Source organism: Heloderma suspectum, chromosome 8 (assembly GCF_057233095.1).
Source record: "Heloderma suspectum isolate Gila_16-S chromosome 8, 16-S_ref, whole genome shotgun sequence".
In the NCBI taxonomy this organism is placed as follows: Eukaryota; Metazoa; Chordata; class Lepidosauria; order Squamata; family Helodermatidae; genus Heloderma; species Heloderma suspectum.
The window spans coordinates 8,585,944-8,604,801 of NC_139465.1; the positions used below are offsets into that span (position 1 = coordinate 8,585,944).

At 42.9% G+C, this 18,858-nt stretch overlaps 1 protein-coding gene across 1 annotated transcript in view; it reads right to left on the minus strand.

Moving 5' to 3' along the window:
• Positions 1–18,858, minus strand: part of CDH13 (cadherin 13) — a 1,172,869-nt gene that overhangs the window by 107,942 nt on the left and 1,046,069 nt on the right. The window contains exons 9-10 of the mRNA XM_084812404.1: positions 15,584–15,766; positions 12,346–12,599 (exon numbers count right to left, since the gene is read on the minus strand). Of these exons, the coding sequence (XP_084668530.1) occupies positions 12,346–12,599; positions 15,584–15,766 (437 nt within the window). The remainder of the gene's footprint in view (positions 1–12,345; positions 12,600–15,583; positions 15,767–18,858) is intronic.

The following is an 18,858-nucleotide window of genomic DNA, read 5'->3' on the forward strand; positions in this document are numbered from 1 at the left end:
TACGTTTACATAGCCTATCACAGCTAAAGTGGGTATGCAAATGGCGTAGGGGACGCCATTTGCGTCCCTGCTTTAGCTGTGATAGGCTACGTAAATATTTACATAGCCTATCACGGGCAAGCGTAGGGAAGCAGATGGCCTCCCCTACACAGGATGCCATTTGCGTCCGCAGCAGCCTGGCAGCGGCTGGAGGCCCCGCTGCGGGTTGGCCCGGCTGGCAGCTCCGTGGACTGGCTGCGGAGCAGAGCTGGCTGAGCAGGATTCTGGGGGGGGGGGAGGAATGGATCACCTCCCCCACCCATTGAGGATTCCGGGGAGAGGAACGGATCACCTTCCCCCACCTGCGGACCCCAGCGGAGCCAGGTAAGTAGGGTTTCGTACACCCCTACGAATCATCTTTCCAGTATCCTGACCGTGCAGCCACCTTGGCTTCCTGCACTTCAATTAAAGCCCAGGGGAAGACATCATGAGGTATTTCCTCTGGTAGAGCTTTTTTTCAGATCAAGAAGTGCAGGCATCTGGGGGTGGGGGGAGTGCAGAGCAATGAAGAGATATGTAACAGAAAGAAAACATGCAGACAGCACCCTTGGCCACCTCACAGTGATTAGGTAAGCTCCAAAACAGCACCAAAAATAAATGATAAAACACTCTGAAAACAAGGCAGAAGAATGGAACCCTCTTTCATAGGGGTGAAGAGAACTTTCAGGAAATTGAAGGAGAGATTCTGGCACAGAACTAGACACAGCACTCCCCCCCCACACACACAAACACACCTAAATTATGGAGGAATCAAAATGTGGGCCAGGCTATCAACACAGTTGAGGCTGTTGCCACTTGCTGTGGCAGTACAAAAAACCCTTAGGACCAAAGGAAGTATCTGTGCTACAACCCCTGCCAATGGTGAGCACTACCTGTGAGAAACTGTGGGAGAATTTCTCCTCCCCCTGGAGAAATTCAGTGAAATTGTCCCCCCAATTTCTCTGCCCACAAATAGGGTGGAGAATTTCAAGAGGCCATTAGCTCACAGCTCTAGTTTTTGGGGCTTCCATCAGAATTCATAGGATGTTTGCTTGAACAGGAGCTATAATTAGCCAAAGTGTTGTTGAGAACAGGTGCAAAACAAAAGCTATTCTGGGAGCACTCATTTCAGAAGGAAAATTTAGGGTAGCAGCCACTTTGCGTTTGGTTGCGATAGGAATGGTCTTGCTTCCAGACAAGCCTTTTTATTGTGCAATCACTCTGTCCCATTCACAGAATTTTACAGGGAGTCCAGACATCATCAATGCTCAGTTTGTAACCCTTCCGTGCTTTCCTACCCCTAGGGATGGGAAAATCAGCTCATCAAGTTTCTCAGAGTTCCATCTTGAAGCTCGGTACACCTTGTTCCTATTTCCAAATGCAAGTTTTTGTTTGTTTGCTTGAATGGGAAAAGTGTGCAATTTGGTGTATATTTTTTTAAAGAATGCACCTAATGTGTACTTTCCCCCACTGACTAAAGTATGAACATCCATATATTTGTCACAATGCACATTTTTGAAGTACACATTTTTGTAACAAACACACCTTTCAAATGCAATCGCAAGGTCAGGAAAATGGTAACTTTGTCTGAAATACGTGCCTGTGTTCACATTTGCATTCAAGAGTGTGAATGGGGCAAGTTTTGATGTTCAACATAATGCAATAAAATTCTCATTCATCCCTACCCTCCACTTCTCCCATCCTTTTTCTACCAGGAAAAAAAAAATTGAAGAGGAAATGATGGAATAACTGAAAAACACCTTTTGATTGGTAGTACTAGAAAATGCTAATCCAACTTCCTTTCATAAATTAACATATACAAATGTTATGTCCTCTTTTGCCTTATTTTGGGGTGACATGTTTCCCCTTTTTTGGCAGTGAGTAAGCAGCTACTCCCTTTCTCTTCCCCAAGTGACATTCTCAGATTTAGAGATTCGCTTTGAAATTCCCAAGGGATAGATTGTGGGCAGACTTCAAATTTACCTGCTATCACCAGCTCACAGAGCCTTTGGATGTAATTTATGGTGAAAATTCTGAAGCTACATACAGAGAGAGAGAGAGAGAGAGAGAGCGAGCAAAAGAGTGAGGAAATGGGCTATTAATTTAGGCCTATAGATGTATTATATTTTCTCTTTGCACAAGGAAAAGAAATCTCCTGACTTCAGAGTCTGGAGACAACCTTTTCAAATTGTAGAAGGCATATTAACAATGACTGAGTGCCTAACTACATAAAAGCAAATACTCTTGGTTCAAGACTCACTAGACCTTTCTCATTATTTATATATATATAGCGCTTTTCGAAATGAGTTTGCTGAGTAATCCAACGGCAAGCTTATTGGTCCATGCCCACAATAAAGAGAGTGCAAAATTAATCCCCACACTGTTATGCTGAGGAATGATAGTTTTCGGCTCCCATCACGTTTCGACAGAGGGTGCTGAGCCCTGCTTGATGAAGCTGGCAGCAGAGTATGAAATACATTTCTAGAATTAGTTTCATGACTCATAGCTCATGCTTTCACCACACACAGAGTGCCAGTGATTGGCAGCATAAATAGGGACAAGAGAAGTGAGATACTTTTTGCTCTATTTCACTGAATTCTGTTTAGTTTCTGAGATGGTTGGGAGTTGGGATGATGAACCACTTTTGCAAACAGAACTTCAACATATTCATGTTTACTGGAAATGGTTTGAGGAAACCTTTGTCTCTTTGCATTCATGAATTATATATCTAGGTATTATCAGATTCCATGTTCCCATGAAGCCTCTCCTTGACTTCCCACAGGTTTCAATTGGCAATTGCTTGAGAGGGGTAGTTCTACCACATTAAATAATAGATTCAAAAGGACTCTTTGTGGACTTGTGCAAAGATTCCTCAATCTGAGCATCTTTTCACTCAGTAAAGCCAGAGAACCCAGAATTCCTGTCCTTGACTTCCTGTCTGAGCACTACCTGCCTTTTGGCTTGCTTCTAGCTCATCAGCCTTGAACTACCATTAACTTTGGCCAGCCACTACTCGTGTATAATGAAGTAGAATTTTACCTATTAGAGCTCAGGTCATAACGAAGACTTTAAGATTCCACAGCACTTTGTTGCTGTTGTTGTTGTTTTACTGGCATGGGCCTGTATAGTTGCTCATTTATAGGCATGTGGCAGTCAGTAAAACACAACCTCTTTGGGGCTGCCCAAGTTCCATCTCAAAGTTTGGTCTGACTTATATCCATATCACATCAAGAGATTTTTATTTTGCTTTTGCATGAAGATCATGAAGTACTTTGTTGTGCATTCAAAAGTACACAATCTTCCCCATTGATTTAAGTGTGTTTGTGCGCACTTTAAAGAAGTACACTTTTTCTGTGCATTTTTTAAAAATGTACACATTTTTCAAACACATTTCCCCCCCATAAACAACATCACAAGCTCAGGTATGTATGAGCTTTGACTGCAGATTGTGCTCATATGCAGGTTCTAGTTTGGGAGGTACACTCTAGCCAGAAATGAACTGAAATGCATTTCTCTGACTTCCCTGCTCATTTCTCATGCCAGCTGGCATCTCTTTAGGAGTGTGTTTAACTTTTAAGTCACCTAACATCATTCTCATATATGCCTATCTATAGCTATAGCTATCGACACACATCTATCTATCTATCTATCTATCTATCTATCATCTATCTATCCATCTATCCATCCGTCTGTCTAATCATCTATCTATAGATATATTTTGTCAGATAGTATATGAGCCATTTCAATATGGCTATTTAAGCAGCTGCAAAAACATGATCAGCAATGATATTTTTTGTTTCTCTTTGCTACAGAAAGATCCAGTCACATCATTTCCCGAGAATGAAAGTTGCAGTAATATATTTACATAAATAATTAAAACTCCAGAAGCACAGTAGGTAATAAAAATATATTGCCACAATAAAATATGAAAGCAGCGAGCATTGCTTTAATTAAAAATTACCACCATAGTGCAGTAAACAACTTATTTATACTTAGTGTGAAGTCTAACTATTGCATTCTCTGGACTTGTTGAGCCTGTGGTGGAAAGGCATACCTTAAAGGATTTTTCCACAGAGACAAATTATTGAAGCCAGTAAATATGTTTAATTAAGATTTACTGTTAATAATGGATTTTTCAGAATGAGGCTCTTCTTTTAATTTCCCATGGTAGAAAAGGTTATTAAATTTGGCCTTTAACATCTCATTGACAGACACACACACACACGTCAGAAACTTCTGATTAAAATTTCAGAGTGGTGAAGAAGCACCCCAAATTAAACTCTTAAATCTGGTACAAACCTTCTGTCAATATCTGGTTAAGAAATCAAATCTTAGAAACATCATTACGAATATATTAATTGTTGGCTTGGATTAAAAGTTGAATTATAGATTCTAAATGACATGTTGCTTTTCTTGTAAGAAAAGTTAGTAATTGCATCATAAGTTGAAAACTTTATGTGAACGCAGGGATGTACAACTCAGTAAAACTAGAACTTTTCAAGGTTCTCTGAATTCTACCTCAAAGCTTGTTTTGCCTCATGTGCATATTAGATCATGGGGGCAGGGTGTGTGCATGAAAATGCGTGTGTATTTTTGTGTCCATTTCCCCCATGTATATATCAATGTATACAATGCACACATACAGTGTGTGAATATATATATATATATATATATATATATATATACATTTTTTCTACCATTGACTAACATGTTTGTGAACCTTTTTCAAATGTTAAACATTTTTTCATGCACATTTATTTTGTAGTGAATTTGACACTGGAAGAACTGGCAAGGAGTCAGGTTTGAACTGACACAGCGTTCTAGGTGCTGTTTAAATGTATAGAGACCTGCATAACCTAAGATAATGGGCATATTTGAGTAATCAAGTAGGCCTGTATAATGGAGAGGACATTGTTGTACCTGCTTGCTACGTAGCTGTTAAAGATGAAGGGCCGGTCAGAGAAAAGAGGTGGCAGCCCTAATTCAGCACTAACATCGTCAAATTCACAGGGATTCAAACCCAGACATTTAAGAGCAAAGCACTCAAAGCCCTGTGCCTGGATGGATGCTGTCACTTTTGCTTTCTCAGTTTCTCAATCTCCATTTCTTTTTTTCCTGAATATGGAGAAGTTTATGAATTCTTATCAAAACCAAAATGAAACAAAATTCTCACTCATCCCTAACTTTGTCTCCCACTGTTTTCATTTATCACTCATTATGTTGTACTTAAAAACACATACACACAGACAAACCTTTTTCTGTTTTTCATACTTAAGTGTAAATATGCACCCTTTTGTTATGGCCAATGAGCTAAACTAATCAATCAGAATTCATATGTACATATAGATGCAGAGAGGGCGCTGAAGGGAAGGAAGGCACCTTTGGGACTACTGGGGTATCTCTCCAGAGAGCCCTGGTGTGGTCCACTGGATTTGCTGTTATTGCCGTGTTATAGCCGTGCTATGCTCTTGGCCCCCACCTGTAATCAACTTTCATTCTTGTAAATAAACACAAATATTCCAGAAACACCATAAGTTTCCAGTGATCTCTCCTTCCAAAGGAAACCAAAGCCAGTTTACTGCTGTCTCTGGAACTCCTCACTGCCTGGGAAAGTGGGGATAGCATAACCATTTATGTATGTATGTATGTATGTATGTATTCATTCATACATTAATTCATTCGTATCCTGCCCTATAACATTAAGATCTCAGGGTACTGTGATATAAAGTGTCCTCATCATGAGTCACACCACCAGGCCATCTAGCCCACTTGCTCTGACTGGCAATGGTTCTCTGCGGTCTTGGGCAAAAGTCTTTGACATACCCTGCAACCTCTTCCTTTTTAGTGGAGATCCTTTTTAGGGATTGAGCCTGGACCTTCTGCATCCAAAACATGTGCTCTTTCACTGAGCTATGCCCCCACCCCAAATACATTCAAGTGGAATTTAATGGTGTGATCTTGTGTTATTTGATATAAGAGTCTTACACAGTGTCAGTTTTCTTTTCCTCTTCCATTTCTTCACTGGTTTGTTCCTCCTTCCAAATCCTCCTCTCTTAACATACTGTTTGTGTGGAAGCAAGGCTGGATGTGCCTGATCTCAGAAGCTAAGCAGGGTCAGCCCCGGTTAGTACTTGGATGGGAAACCGCCTGGGAATCAGGCTTCCTGCATTGAGCAGGGGGTTGGACTCGATGGTCTTGTAGGTCCCTTCCAACCCTATGATTCTACGAAGTACTTCCTATGAATCTGTTTTTGTTGTTGCTGTTTGTTTTGTTTTTAAAGATGTTCAGCCTGAGGAAAGAAAACCTCTCCTCAGACTTGGGGGGGGGGGAGGAGAAAAAATCCCCAAACTTGGCAGCACATGCTACAGTCTAAGAGATGTCATGTGCTCTGGGAACATTTTCTTTTGGCTTCTGCACCATTGTTATTCAAGATTGCTAACTCCTCTGTACTAGATTGCGACTCATGGTACATGGCCAAGGGGATTTCAGCCATTCTGTCTGGCTACGTTATGCTATTTGCAAAGCAAAGGAGCACTCCCAATGAGCTTCTAATACCAGATGCTATTTGCATTTGCAACATAATCATTAAAAAACTGGCAAAATCATTGGGCCAGGTTTGAAAAAAGAAGACGGGGGGGGGCGGTCTGGTATTCAAGGCTGACCTAGAATAATAAGAGCCCACAGACTGTTTTCCCCCTTAACCTGTTTCACATCCCTTTTGCATTCACTCTAGACAGCTTCCCTTCCAGTGCCAAGGATCAAAGGCTGCAAATAATTAATGAGCTTTTTCTTATCAAAAATAGCTCCCCTGAAAATAGTTATACCTGTCAATAAGTTGAGCATCATATTTGCTAATCAAAAGGCCAACACCTCTGGGAATAAAGGATTCTTTTTCCACACCAGCTAGGGTTTAAGTACCGCACCTGGGTGGGATTTGGAGGAAGTCATATATCGATGCTTTTGATACATAATAGAAATTCCACAGTGCTTGTCTGTCCATCAGCATCCACCCCTGAGAACAGTTAGTGACACCAAGAATCCCTGGAGCAAAGACTCAAATGAAATGAATGGGTAAACCGCAATTTAATAAATATATATTTTTAAAGAAATAAACAGGGCAAGTGACACTTGTTAAGGGCAAAGCTCATAGTTATTCCTGACACAGGAACATGAAATATTCATACTTGGTTTTAACTAGAAGTTTTAACGATGGGGGAATTGAACTCTCTAATTATATACCCCAACTTTTCTTTCCTTATACTACAATTTGAACACTCATCTCTGTTTAACATCTGATTTGCATTATTTCTGATGCTACTTCACTCAGACAGGTCCACCAAAATGACTGCCATTCATTTTTGATAAACAAAAAATGATTCCCTGGCAGAATGGTTAAGAGAGCAATCTTATGGCTGGCTAGACAGTGTCTAACCAGCCATAGGATTTTTTGGTTTCTGGGAACCAAGATCAGAGCCAGGGCTCTGAGCTCGGTTTGCAGAAACCTCACTCCCCACCCCCTCCCCTGCCACCTTGTAGGCAGCACGGTTTGTCCTCATCTCTGCACTTGTAAGCACAGATCAGAGTGGACAAAAAGGGGGCTTTCATGGGGGTGGGGAGGGGAGAAGACCACTGAAGCATTGTTATGATGCTTCCTATGTGCTGTCCATTCTCCCCCTCTCCTGTTCTGATGCACCCTGGCTAGACAGCTGAAATTGGTTGTCTAGCTGCAAATGCAGGGTGGCTGGAGTGCAGAGCAGAGGATCCCCTCCGTGCTGCCGGCCCTGCATTGGATAGTCCTTTGCTTCTGAGTATGGAAGCAGCCAACTATCCCCATTGGATTGTGCCCTAAACCTGCTTCTAGAAGAGGCAACTCCTTTCCGAACTTGTCCGCTCTTTGGGAAATGGGCAACCATGGACTCTAAAGGCTGCATGGTCTTGACAATGTTTCAAGATCCACATTTCATTCCATAGTTTTCTGCAGAACCCAAAGTATAGTTGCATTGGCACAGAGGTATCTCTAAGCACATGGTTCGCAGTGGTTCATCCAGAATAAAGAACATATGGGAAAGGAGTAGGGAAGGGTCAGACTGTCAGTTTTGTTTTCTCCCACCTTCTTCTTCTTCTTCTTAAGAAAATCTCAAGTATTTTCTCTCCTGAATATGAACTTTGCCAAAAATGAACTGAAACAAAATTATTATCTGCGTCAGCCAAATGTGATAGGTATAGCTAGTCCCAGGATGGAGATGAACCTACCTACCATATAGCTGTTAAAAATGAGGAGCTTGTCAGAAAAAAGGAGGTGGCAACCCTAATTCAGTACTAACATGATTGAATACACAGGGACTCAACACCAGACTCTGAAGGGCTAAACACTGAAAGCCCCAGGCCTGGTTGGACTAATTGATCAATTTCAGTTTTCCCCACATTCATTATGGGAGAAATCTCAAGGACCTTTTGTCACAAATATGGAGAACTTTGAAAAGTTTGGAAACTTCTTATCAAAACTAAGGATGTGTGAATCAGGAAAATTTGAGTTCACCGAAGTCCTCCGAATTCCATTACGAAGCTTATTCCAACTCAAGTCTGTATAAGACAGCAAGCATTGGGCTCCCCCCGCCTTTTGCATGAAAATCCATGAGTATTTCCCCTAATGTGTCAGTTGTGTGCATCTTTGAAATGCACACATTCTTCTCCAATTGATTAAAGTGTGTTTGTGTGCATTTTTCAAGAGTATGCATTTTTCATGCACATTTTTCAAAGGTACACATGTGGTCAAACACACTTGTTTAGGTCTGCAAATCACATTGCAAGCTCAGAAATGTACAGACTTCAACTGCAGATTGAGTCTGAGTCCACATTTGGTCCAGAAGATGAAAATAGGGTATATCCTGATCAGAACCAAACTGTAATGAATTTCTGAAAAATCCCTAATCAAACCCAAGCTGAAAAGAAATTTACACCCATCTTTAGGCAGGAGGAATGTAACAGCTAAGTCCTGTTGCAAGGATTAACTCTGATGCCCCATAAAATGAAAGAGACTAAGCCCCACTTTACAGATGGCTTCTCCCACACCTTTCCCAGGAACATATAAGACTTTTCACTCCAAGGCTGGGCTTCCTACCATTCTTGCATCACATAGCAGTGATATCTAATCCATTAAGGAGGTCTGTTGGTTGTGTGTAATGTAAATACACAAGACCAGTGAAGCAGGTTGAAATTTTTGGTACATTTCCAACAACAACATGAAGCAATCATGTGTGTGTGCAAAGGAGACATCCATGGCTACAATTGGCCAGGAACTTTACAGTATCAAGATCAAGGCTTGACAGGATTGGATTTACAGTGTCATGAGCTCCTGGGCAGTATAGGATCTGGTACAGAAACATCAGGGCAGAAAGGGAGCAAACGGGAAAGGATGGTTTTGGAGAAAGCAGAAGGATCAAACAAAAAGAGGTGCAAGGCAGAAAGAAATGAAAGTCCCCAAAGACGCAGGCCAGGAGACATGGGTACAGTTAGGTTATTCTGGGCAAAGGTTTTTGAGTCACCTATAAGAAGCTTCCTCCTGCTTGCATTTGCAGGGGCTTCTGGGAAGCATGGGGGCCCTTTCGCAAAGGGGCTTCCTTCCTGCAAGGGATTCTGGCTAATTTCAATGTAAAGCACAACCCATTATCATCAAACTTCATTTGCATTTCATTGGAAGCAATGGTGAAGGCCACACCCACTTTGGAGGGAACATCAAATACACATTGGCAATTGCATGGCCATAGACTGGGGTGGAAATCATGTTCAAAGGTCCATGCTTCACATACCCCTCCATACATTACATGCCATTAACACTGTTGCCAGTATGGAGGGTTTGGGTGTCAGACTGTTATCATTAGGGATGGATGGATGGATGGGATGTTTCATGAAGCTTGATTAATTGAGGTTCTCTGAGTTCCACCTCAAAGCTGGCCTGTCTCATTTCTGTTCCCAACAGCAAGCTTTTTTGTAGTTGTTTGAATGGGAAAAGTACACGTTTGGGTGTTGTTGTTGTTTTAAGTGCACGCCCAAATGCATACTTTTGCCCCCATTGACTAAAGTGTAAACATGCACCTTTTTGAAGGGACTTCTCCCACTGCACCCTTAAGTAGACATTTTTCAAACCAGCATCACAACCTTGAGAATATGAGAAGTTTGTTCACAAAATTCACTTGCATTTGCATTCATATCTGGGGGTACAGATAGGGCAAATTCTGATCACAAACAAACCAAAGCGAAATCCCCATAAATCCGTAGTTATCATAGGATTTGCTGTTCCCACATATTTCAAATAGCCAGCCTATTTGGAGTAAGAAATATATAGTTTCTCTCTCCACAGGAGTGGGCAAAAGTGCTGGTAGATTTGAATAATGTCATATATTTGCACTTGCTGTGGCCACAAGAAATTCGGAACAGGAAAACCATATTCATATGTCACAAAATGTCATTATAATTGATTCCCCTCACCTTAAACTTGAGACAATGGCAGAATTTCATAGTCTGCACCCTTCCTTGGAGGTATGGGAATATTATTTTGATATTACTGGAGACATCATTTCATGGGATTGATACTAGGTGGTCCTTTCCCTCCCCACATACTCCAAAAATAGGTGCTATATTTAATGTCATGCTTCAGTTGAAGGGCATTTATTTCCCAATAGCCCTGAAAAATTGGGGCAGATAACAATTATATTACTTAGTGGGCATGACAATTAAAAATGAATGTCACTTAGCCTATAGAACAAAATAACTCTCTTACCTGATTTAACAGTTTTTTCTGACGTTATTGTGCAGAATACATTTCAAATTCGTGTCATTTAGAACAAGAAAGCTCCAATAAAGCCCTGAGTTCTCTCTCTCCCCACCCCTGCCCCAGTTTCCCATCCATTTTAGTGAATGTGTCCCTGTCATGAACCAGCAACTCCCTATTCTGAGAGTGGAGGGGAAAACAGGCAAAATAGTACACCCCACTCTTGTTTGCCCTTCCATGTTCTGTGGGCTTTTCTGCTGAGACCAGGTGGAAATCTATTTTTATTTCTCTGGCTGCCTCCACCAAAGTAGCCTTAAAACTCTTTGGGTCTCAGGTGTCTACTACAGGGGGTTGGCTGTTTGATGTGAGCTGGAAAACCCCAAAAGAAAAGAGACCATACAATTTCAAACGACAAAGTTTAAAGGTTTAATGAAAAAATGTTAATGGGGGGGGGAGAATCTGAATGGATACATACACAACACACACACACACACACACACACACACTCACTCACACATGAGCAATAGGGTAATAAAATAACCAGGGATAAATGTATCCAGCTAACCTAATTAGATGGTGTCCCTGTTTTATCCAGGTCCCTTATCCAGGATATATCTTACTGTTACATGTCCAGTGCTCTCTCAAATGGTTCTCCAGTTCCAGCAGCTTTTACTCTTTCTGGCTTCTTTCCTTCTTTCTTCTTCCTCTATTATTCTGATTTTCTACTCTCTATCTTAGGCTTCTTCTCAGAAAATTTCTTACTTCCCTCCCCAACTCCAAGCAATCAGGAGGATAGTTTCTTGTTCACCTTAAATTCCTTTTTCTAAGCTTTTCCCCTGATCTTCATCTTCAGCTGAGCCTCCTGCAAACTATTGAAACTTCTTCTTCTTCTCCTTCTTCTCCTTCTTCTTCTTCTTCCCCTTCCCCTTCCCCCTCCCCTTCCCCCTCCCCCTCCTCCTCTGCAGAGATCCTGGATCCATAACTTACTAAACAATTGACTTGACATGCCTGCCAAACCTTGGCTTTCTGAGAGATACCCTGTCTCCTATAATGTGACTAAACCTTTGACCTTTTGGCTGAAACTGACAAGCGTGCACACACATAGACATACACATACAACATTTAACTCCATAGTATCCCAAAACCAAGCTCAATACCAAATGGTGGCCAGTGCTGTTCCTTCACAATTCCAGCAGATAATTATTTGTCCACCTGTGTGTGCAGGAGTTTCCAGCATTCATCCCGGTGCATATGGAATACTAGATCTGCACATATATATGAAGTCCCTAATTCCATACTGAACATCTGGATAAACATTTTACAACAAAAATCTGGAGTCCCAAATCCAATCAGATAGATAGATAGATAGATAGATAGAGATGATAGATAGATGAAAGATAGATAGATAGATAGATAGATAGATAGATAGATAGATAGCATTTAGGAAACACATGCAAACCTAAATCCCAAAATTTGGGGGATGGATTTCATTTTGTATCAAGTTTATGAGACATTGATATTAGTAGTAAAATGTGATTCAAGAATATTCTGCTCACCTTATTGTCTGATGTTGCAAGGTATCTGGATCGGTGGCATTGACGGTTAGCACAACACTGCCAATAGGGATGTTTTCTTGTTTGGTGACAGTCATTGGGTCCGGGTGGAAAACTGGTCCTTCATTGACATCAAGAACAGTGATCTGAACAGTTGCTGTGGAACTGGTGTCATACGCTATATCTGGAACCAACAGATCTTCATTTTCTACTTTGATCAGGAGTGTGTGGAAAGCTGAAATTTCATAGTCCAAAGGCTGAAAGACAAAAGCAGTAAAGGGGCACCCATGTTTATAGGTTTTGATGTTTGTGACACAAGTTCCTTCAGACCAGGAAATGACCTTACTGATATTGATGACTTCCTGGTAGCTCCTGAATGCTACTTTGTTAAGTCAGGGAGCCCCAGAAGAGGACACTCAGATTTGCTTCACACATTTAACTTTAAAGATGTAGGCAGCTCATACACTAGGGGCCAAATGTGGCCTATGGCCACTTGGTCCACCATCCTCTTATACTATTATGTTGTCCTATTTTTTAAAGTCCCACCCAAACTGCTCATAGATAGGAATGTACGAAAGTCACTTACCTTTTCGATGGGGTGATTAGTGGTGGGGGGGAGGCGCTCTGCACCTTCCCCCGAAATCCTAACCTGGCCGGCTCCGCTCCATGGCAACTTCACAGAGCCGCTGGCCGGGTGCATTCGCAGGCACCATGTGGAGCCTGCAGACACAAATGGTGGCGGCTACGGCGGCCGCCATTTGCGTTCCTGTTTTTTGGCCGTGATAGGCTACGTAAATATTTACATAGCCTATCACAGCAAAAAAACAGGGGTGCAAATGGCGGCCGCTACGCCATTTGCACCCCTGTCTTTCATCGTGATAGGCTATGTAAATATTTACGTAGCCTATCACGGCCTCCGCAGGGATGCAAATGGCGTCCCTGTGTTAATATTTACGTAGCATCCCTATGTAAGTATTTATGTAGCCTATCACGGCAAAAATAGGGAAGCAAATGGTGGCTGTAGACGCAGCTGCCATTCGCAAAGCAGCGCGAACAGCACCAGGTAAGTGTCCCATTTCACGTGCCTTTCGTGGGGTGATGGGGCAGGGGGCTTCGTTCTGCCATGGATTTCGGGATTTCTCACTGAGATCTGTGGCGGAATTCTCTGAATCCCTACTCATAGATGGCTTCAAGAAACACACAGCCTACATTTCTCATAACAATCATATGCTCCCCACAAAAGCATCCTGAGGGGTATTCCACAGTTAGTTTGACCAGCACAAGAGTGCCTTTAGAAATGACACCAAATGAATATGGACACCTAGGAACATTTGAAAATCTGGGGCAGGGTTGTTGAACTTCCTTCAGCATGAAGGTCAAAGTCAGTTTCAGAGAAACTCTTGGAGGGTGTATTCCAGTAGTGGGTGGAGTCAAATGGAAAAGGGGCAGGCCAACATGCCAAAAAATACCAGCATTTTTAGCTTGAAGTCTTACTGCCAGTAACTAAGCCTCATGAAAGGCATATTGACCTTTTAGAATGGGGAAAAAAACTGTATAAACTGGGGAAACACCAAATGATTGTCAGGTGGAGAAAAGGGGGTGCATCCAGCTGAAGGGGGCATGGCCATCCAGCCCATAGGGCCAGATTGGGACCCCAGACTGGGCAGATTTGGCCAACCAGCCTGAGGTTCATGTTGTCAGGCAGTGTTCTTCACTGCAAGGCCCAAGGGGCCCTGGCACCTCCTGACCGCCTCAAGAGAGGCTCTCTTCTCTCTTTCTCTTTCATTCATACATGTTCTCTCCTTTTTGCTATTCAGTCTCAACTATTCAGTCTCAGTCTCTAGCTTTGCCTTGTTGTTTGCTTTAGTGGTGGACAGGCTGCTGAGCTCTGGGCTACCAGAGGAGGCTTTAGGGGTGGGTAATCAGGAGACCTGCCTGTCATCAGCTGTAAGGTGGCAGGGGGCTGGGAGAGGAGAATGCAGGAACAGTCAGCCAATTAGCTGTGGTGGGGGAAGAGCCCAAGAGGCAATGTAATTGGCCAGCTTCAGTGATGCACTCTGTAGGCCCCCAAGTGTCCTTGGTGATAGGACTTGGAGCCCAACTGTCTCCTGCTTGAAAAATAGTGAAAATCACTGATCCAGGGCATTGCTAAGAGCAATGAGAGGCAACATGATATCCACATGGTGGATACTTGAGAATAGGGATGTCGGTCGCTGGGAAATCCAGCACTTTTTGGGCTCGCCAGAGTTCTGCAGCATGTAGGGATGTACGGACTGTATACGGACTTTTTTGACTTGGATTCCTGCATCAAGCAGGGGGTTGGACTCGATGGTCTCGTAGGCCCCTTCCAACCCTACCATTCTATGATTCTATGAAAATCTGCTCCATCTGTTTCACGGATTGTCAGGTGCCTTTTGTTCCATCGTCTGCCTACACATGGATGCAAATACATTTTTTTCATCATGCAGAAAAATACACAATAATTAATTATGTAAGTATATGCGTAAGTATTTATGTAAGTATTTCCATAATTTACCTTAGTACGTAATATTTAGCATATTGTCCCCCATTCCATTCAACATTTCCTCAGCAGAAACATAGGTATTTTCCTACAAATTTATATGTGTAAATTTGGGGAAGTAAAAAAATCATCCAGAAATCCACAGACTCTGCGTGGCCTGAGGGGGTTGCTCCGCAGTGGATTCTGCAGGTTGGATTCTTAGACATCCAAGCTCATTTTAGTCTGTCTTTCTCTAGCATCCCTAGTGACGTGTCTGACTTGGCTTGCATTCAAAAGCCAAACTGCGGCTTCCCCTCAAACTCTGGGGGCTTTTTGCATTTTGGTGTGTGTGTGTGTGTGAGAGAGAGATAGAGATTTGTGCAGATTATAGCTGCAAATTTGGGGAAATCATGGCTGCAAATTTGGGGAAATCATGGCCAGACATTTGTGAAAATTATGAAAATTTATGTAAATTTGCATAATTTGCACATTTTGCAGCTGAAAATTGCATACCTTTGCATATTTTGTATAAATTACAGCTGAAAATTGCACAAGTGCAAATTAAAACACACAAAAAAATCTGCTAGCTGGCCGGGCTTGCTACAGGCCTAGGTCAGCTAGCAGAAAATGAACCAAAGTCTGGGGAGCCAAGCCTATGAAAGTTCATCAAGCTCCACCCCACAACTGGATTCCTCCAACATCCTACTTGAGAAGTGCAGTGCCAATTTTTATCCTCCTTACCTTGACAACGGACAGCATCCCTTCATTATTCTTGGGATTTGTATGGACCTTAAAGCTCTGCCCGGGGTTTCCATTGATGATGGTGTAAACTGCCCTCCATGCTCCTGTTGCTGGGTCATCCCGATCTTCAACAGTTAAATTCACGATCACACCCGTGCTTCCTTCCTTCACCGTGGCTTGGAACTCAAAATTAATAAAGAAGGCAATAAATGTTACTACCATCAAACAAATGACCGCCGTCACCACAACAAATTTGTTTAAGGTGCTATTAATTATTCACTGCATCCAAAGGGGAAAAATGTAATCTTGGAGTGAAAGTGAAATTTTACAGGCCATAAATAATGCATTCGTGGAGCATGAAGTCTAAGGCACTGTGTAGTGTTTCACTGCCCCTGTTTTTGAAAGATTGCAGATAAAGAATAACATGATTGGAACGGGCTTTGAAAACTCTCCAGTAAAGAGTAAAAGAGAGAAAGAAATCTTTTGTTAACTTCCATTAATATAAAAAGATTTGACATACAATACATAAAGGTGTTTCGAAATACAATTGTTAGGAAAGGAACTGCATTCGGAATGTATAATGCATTTAAGAACAGGGTGGTTTAACAGTGATTTGTACTCATTTTGGCAATTTTTCCTCTCTCTCACCGTAACATGTCATTCATTGTCCTTTCTGGTCTGTGTGAATGATGATGTTCTATGTAATGAAATAAGTGGAGATTGTCCCAAGGCTTATTCTCCAAGCTATCAAATTCACTTTAAGACTTTAAGTTAGTTTTCCTTCCATTGCAAATATTCCACAGAGCTGGAGGTAAGCTTTAGGGTAGGTCATCATTTTCAGGAACTTAGGAAGACCACATGGCACAAATCAACCATGGAGAAGCCCAGCATGGTATTAACATTCAAAACCCTAAATGGCTTGGGGCCAGGTTCCCTGAAGGATCATCCCCTCCCATATGTACCTGCTTGGACCCTAACATCATCTTCAGTGTTCCTTCTCTGGGAGCCCCTGACAAAGGAAATGAGATGGGTGGCTACCAAGAAGAGGGCCTTTTCAGCTGTGGCACCTCAGTTATGGGATGAGCTTTGCAAAGAGGCTCAGCTGGCGCCTAAGTTGTGCTCATGATCTTTTTAAGTGGAGATATCAGGAATTGAACCTGGAGACTTCTGCATGCAAAACATATGGTCTACATTCCAGCATCCTCATGTGCATCTAGAGCATTCCCAGTCATAGGAATGAAAGAAGCTCCCATGCCTTTAGACTTCTGTGAAATCTTATGAAGAGGTCTTCCTGGCCATTCCGCACCCAAGGAATGTCACCAGGTAGCAGTGCATAAGCAGACCTTCTCAGTGGTGGCACCGGCCCTTTAGAACACTCTCCCATATGTGGTTCAAGAGGCAGAAATAGTGGCAGAAATAGTGGCAAGTTTTAAATGCCTCTTGAAAATACACCTATCCACACAGCATTTCTCTGACCTGGGAGGGACTCTGTCTCTACCTTGATGTTACTGTTATAGTATTGTAATGATTTTTTAAAAATGTTTTTAATGTTTTATTGATTCATTATTTATCAGGGCTGTTATAGCTGGGGCAGAGAGAACTGTGGCAGCTGCCTCTCAGTGCCTGTCCATCCTTGTAAATAGGGATGTAAGAACTCACCCTAGTTTGGTTCTCTGTGCACTCGCCGAAGCAAAGGGATTATACCTCTAATATTGTGCATATTTAGCATTCCCAGCTCCAAACAGTGCATATTTGAATATGCACATTTTTAAAAACTTCCTGTTTTTCCTAGAAAGCAAAGGCGCAAAAATGGCGGCGCTCACCAAACAGGTTTGTGGTGAGTACTTCGGAGCATGAGCGGGCACGAGCGGGGGGTGAACAAGGACAGTGTCTCGGTGGGCACAGTTCAGGGGTCACAGGCGGGGGTTGCTTGATGAATTCCCGAACCCCGAACTGCGCTCGCGACATCCCTACTTGTAACATGGAGCACGGACAGGGCAAAAAGGGGCCATTCCCAGGGGCAGGGCAGGGAGGAGACTGCAAAAGCTGTTAGATAGCTTTCTATGTGGTCTCTAGCCCCGTTCCCACCCCCTCCTTGAACCCACACTTAGACGGCCCAAATCAGGTATCTAAGGCAAACTACAGGGCAGCCAGAGCAGGGAAAGAATCCTCTCCTCCATGCTTCAGCCGCCCTGCATTAGATAGATGGACACCTTCAACTTCAGATGAAGTCAGATGCAACCACCTATCTCAACAGAACTGCATCCTCAATGTATTAAGCAATACAGGAGTATGTTAATAAACAAATATGCCTATAGAAACACCCATGGTATAAGACCCACATATTAAAGTGGTCCACTGTATACCCCAACACTGAAAAGAACAGAAGCACAACATCCCCTCTAAAGTGTAGCAATGGGATGAGAAAGTTAGGGAAACTTGAACTAGTCCAGGTTCTCCAAGTTGTGCCTTGAAGCTAGGGATGTATGAAAGTCACTTACCTTTTCGAAGGGTGACATTCGCGGTGGGGGGGAGGCGCTCGGTCCCTCTTCCTGAAATTCTCCCTGGCCGGCTGTGCTCCGCGGTGATTCTGCGGAGCCGCCAGCCAGGGCCACCCTCAGCCAGACATCCGGCCACTGGGCAGCCTGCACAGGGACGCAAATGGCGGCAGCCGTAGCCGCCGCCATTTGCGCCCCTGTCTTTTGCCGTGATAGGCTAAATATTTACGTAGCCTATCACGGAAAAAAAAAGGGAACACAAATGGTGGCAGCTATGGTGGCCGCCATTTGCGTTCCCTTTTTTTTGCCGTGATAAGCTACGTAAATATTTATGTAGCCTATTACGGCAAAAGACAGGGGCGCAAATGGCGTAGTGGCCGCCATTAGCCTATCACGGCAAAAAAAAAAGGGAACGTAAATGGCGTCCCTGTGTTAGCCGTGATAGGCTACGTAAGTATTTATGTAGCCTATCACGGCTATAATGAAGAAGTGAATGGCAGCCGCAGATGCGGCCGCCATTCGCAAAGCAGCACGAACGGCAGCAGGGAAGTGCTCCGTTTTGCGCACCTTTCGCGAAGTGGGGTGAATGGAGGGCTTCGTTCCGCCATGGATTTTGGGGGGCCAAATGCAGTGGCATTCATACTCACCGAGATCCATGGTGGAATTCTCTGACATCCCTACTCGAAGCGCAGTCTGCCTTGTTCCCATTCCTGATTGAATGCAAGCTGTCGTTGTTATTGCTGTTGTTGACTGAAGGAAAAGGGCATTTAGGTGCAC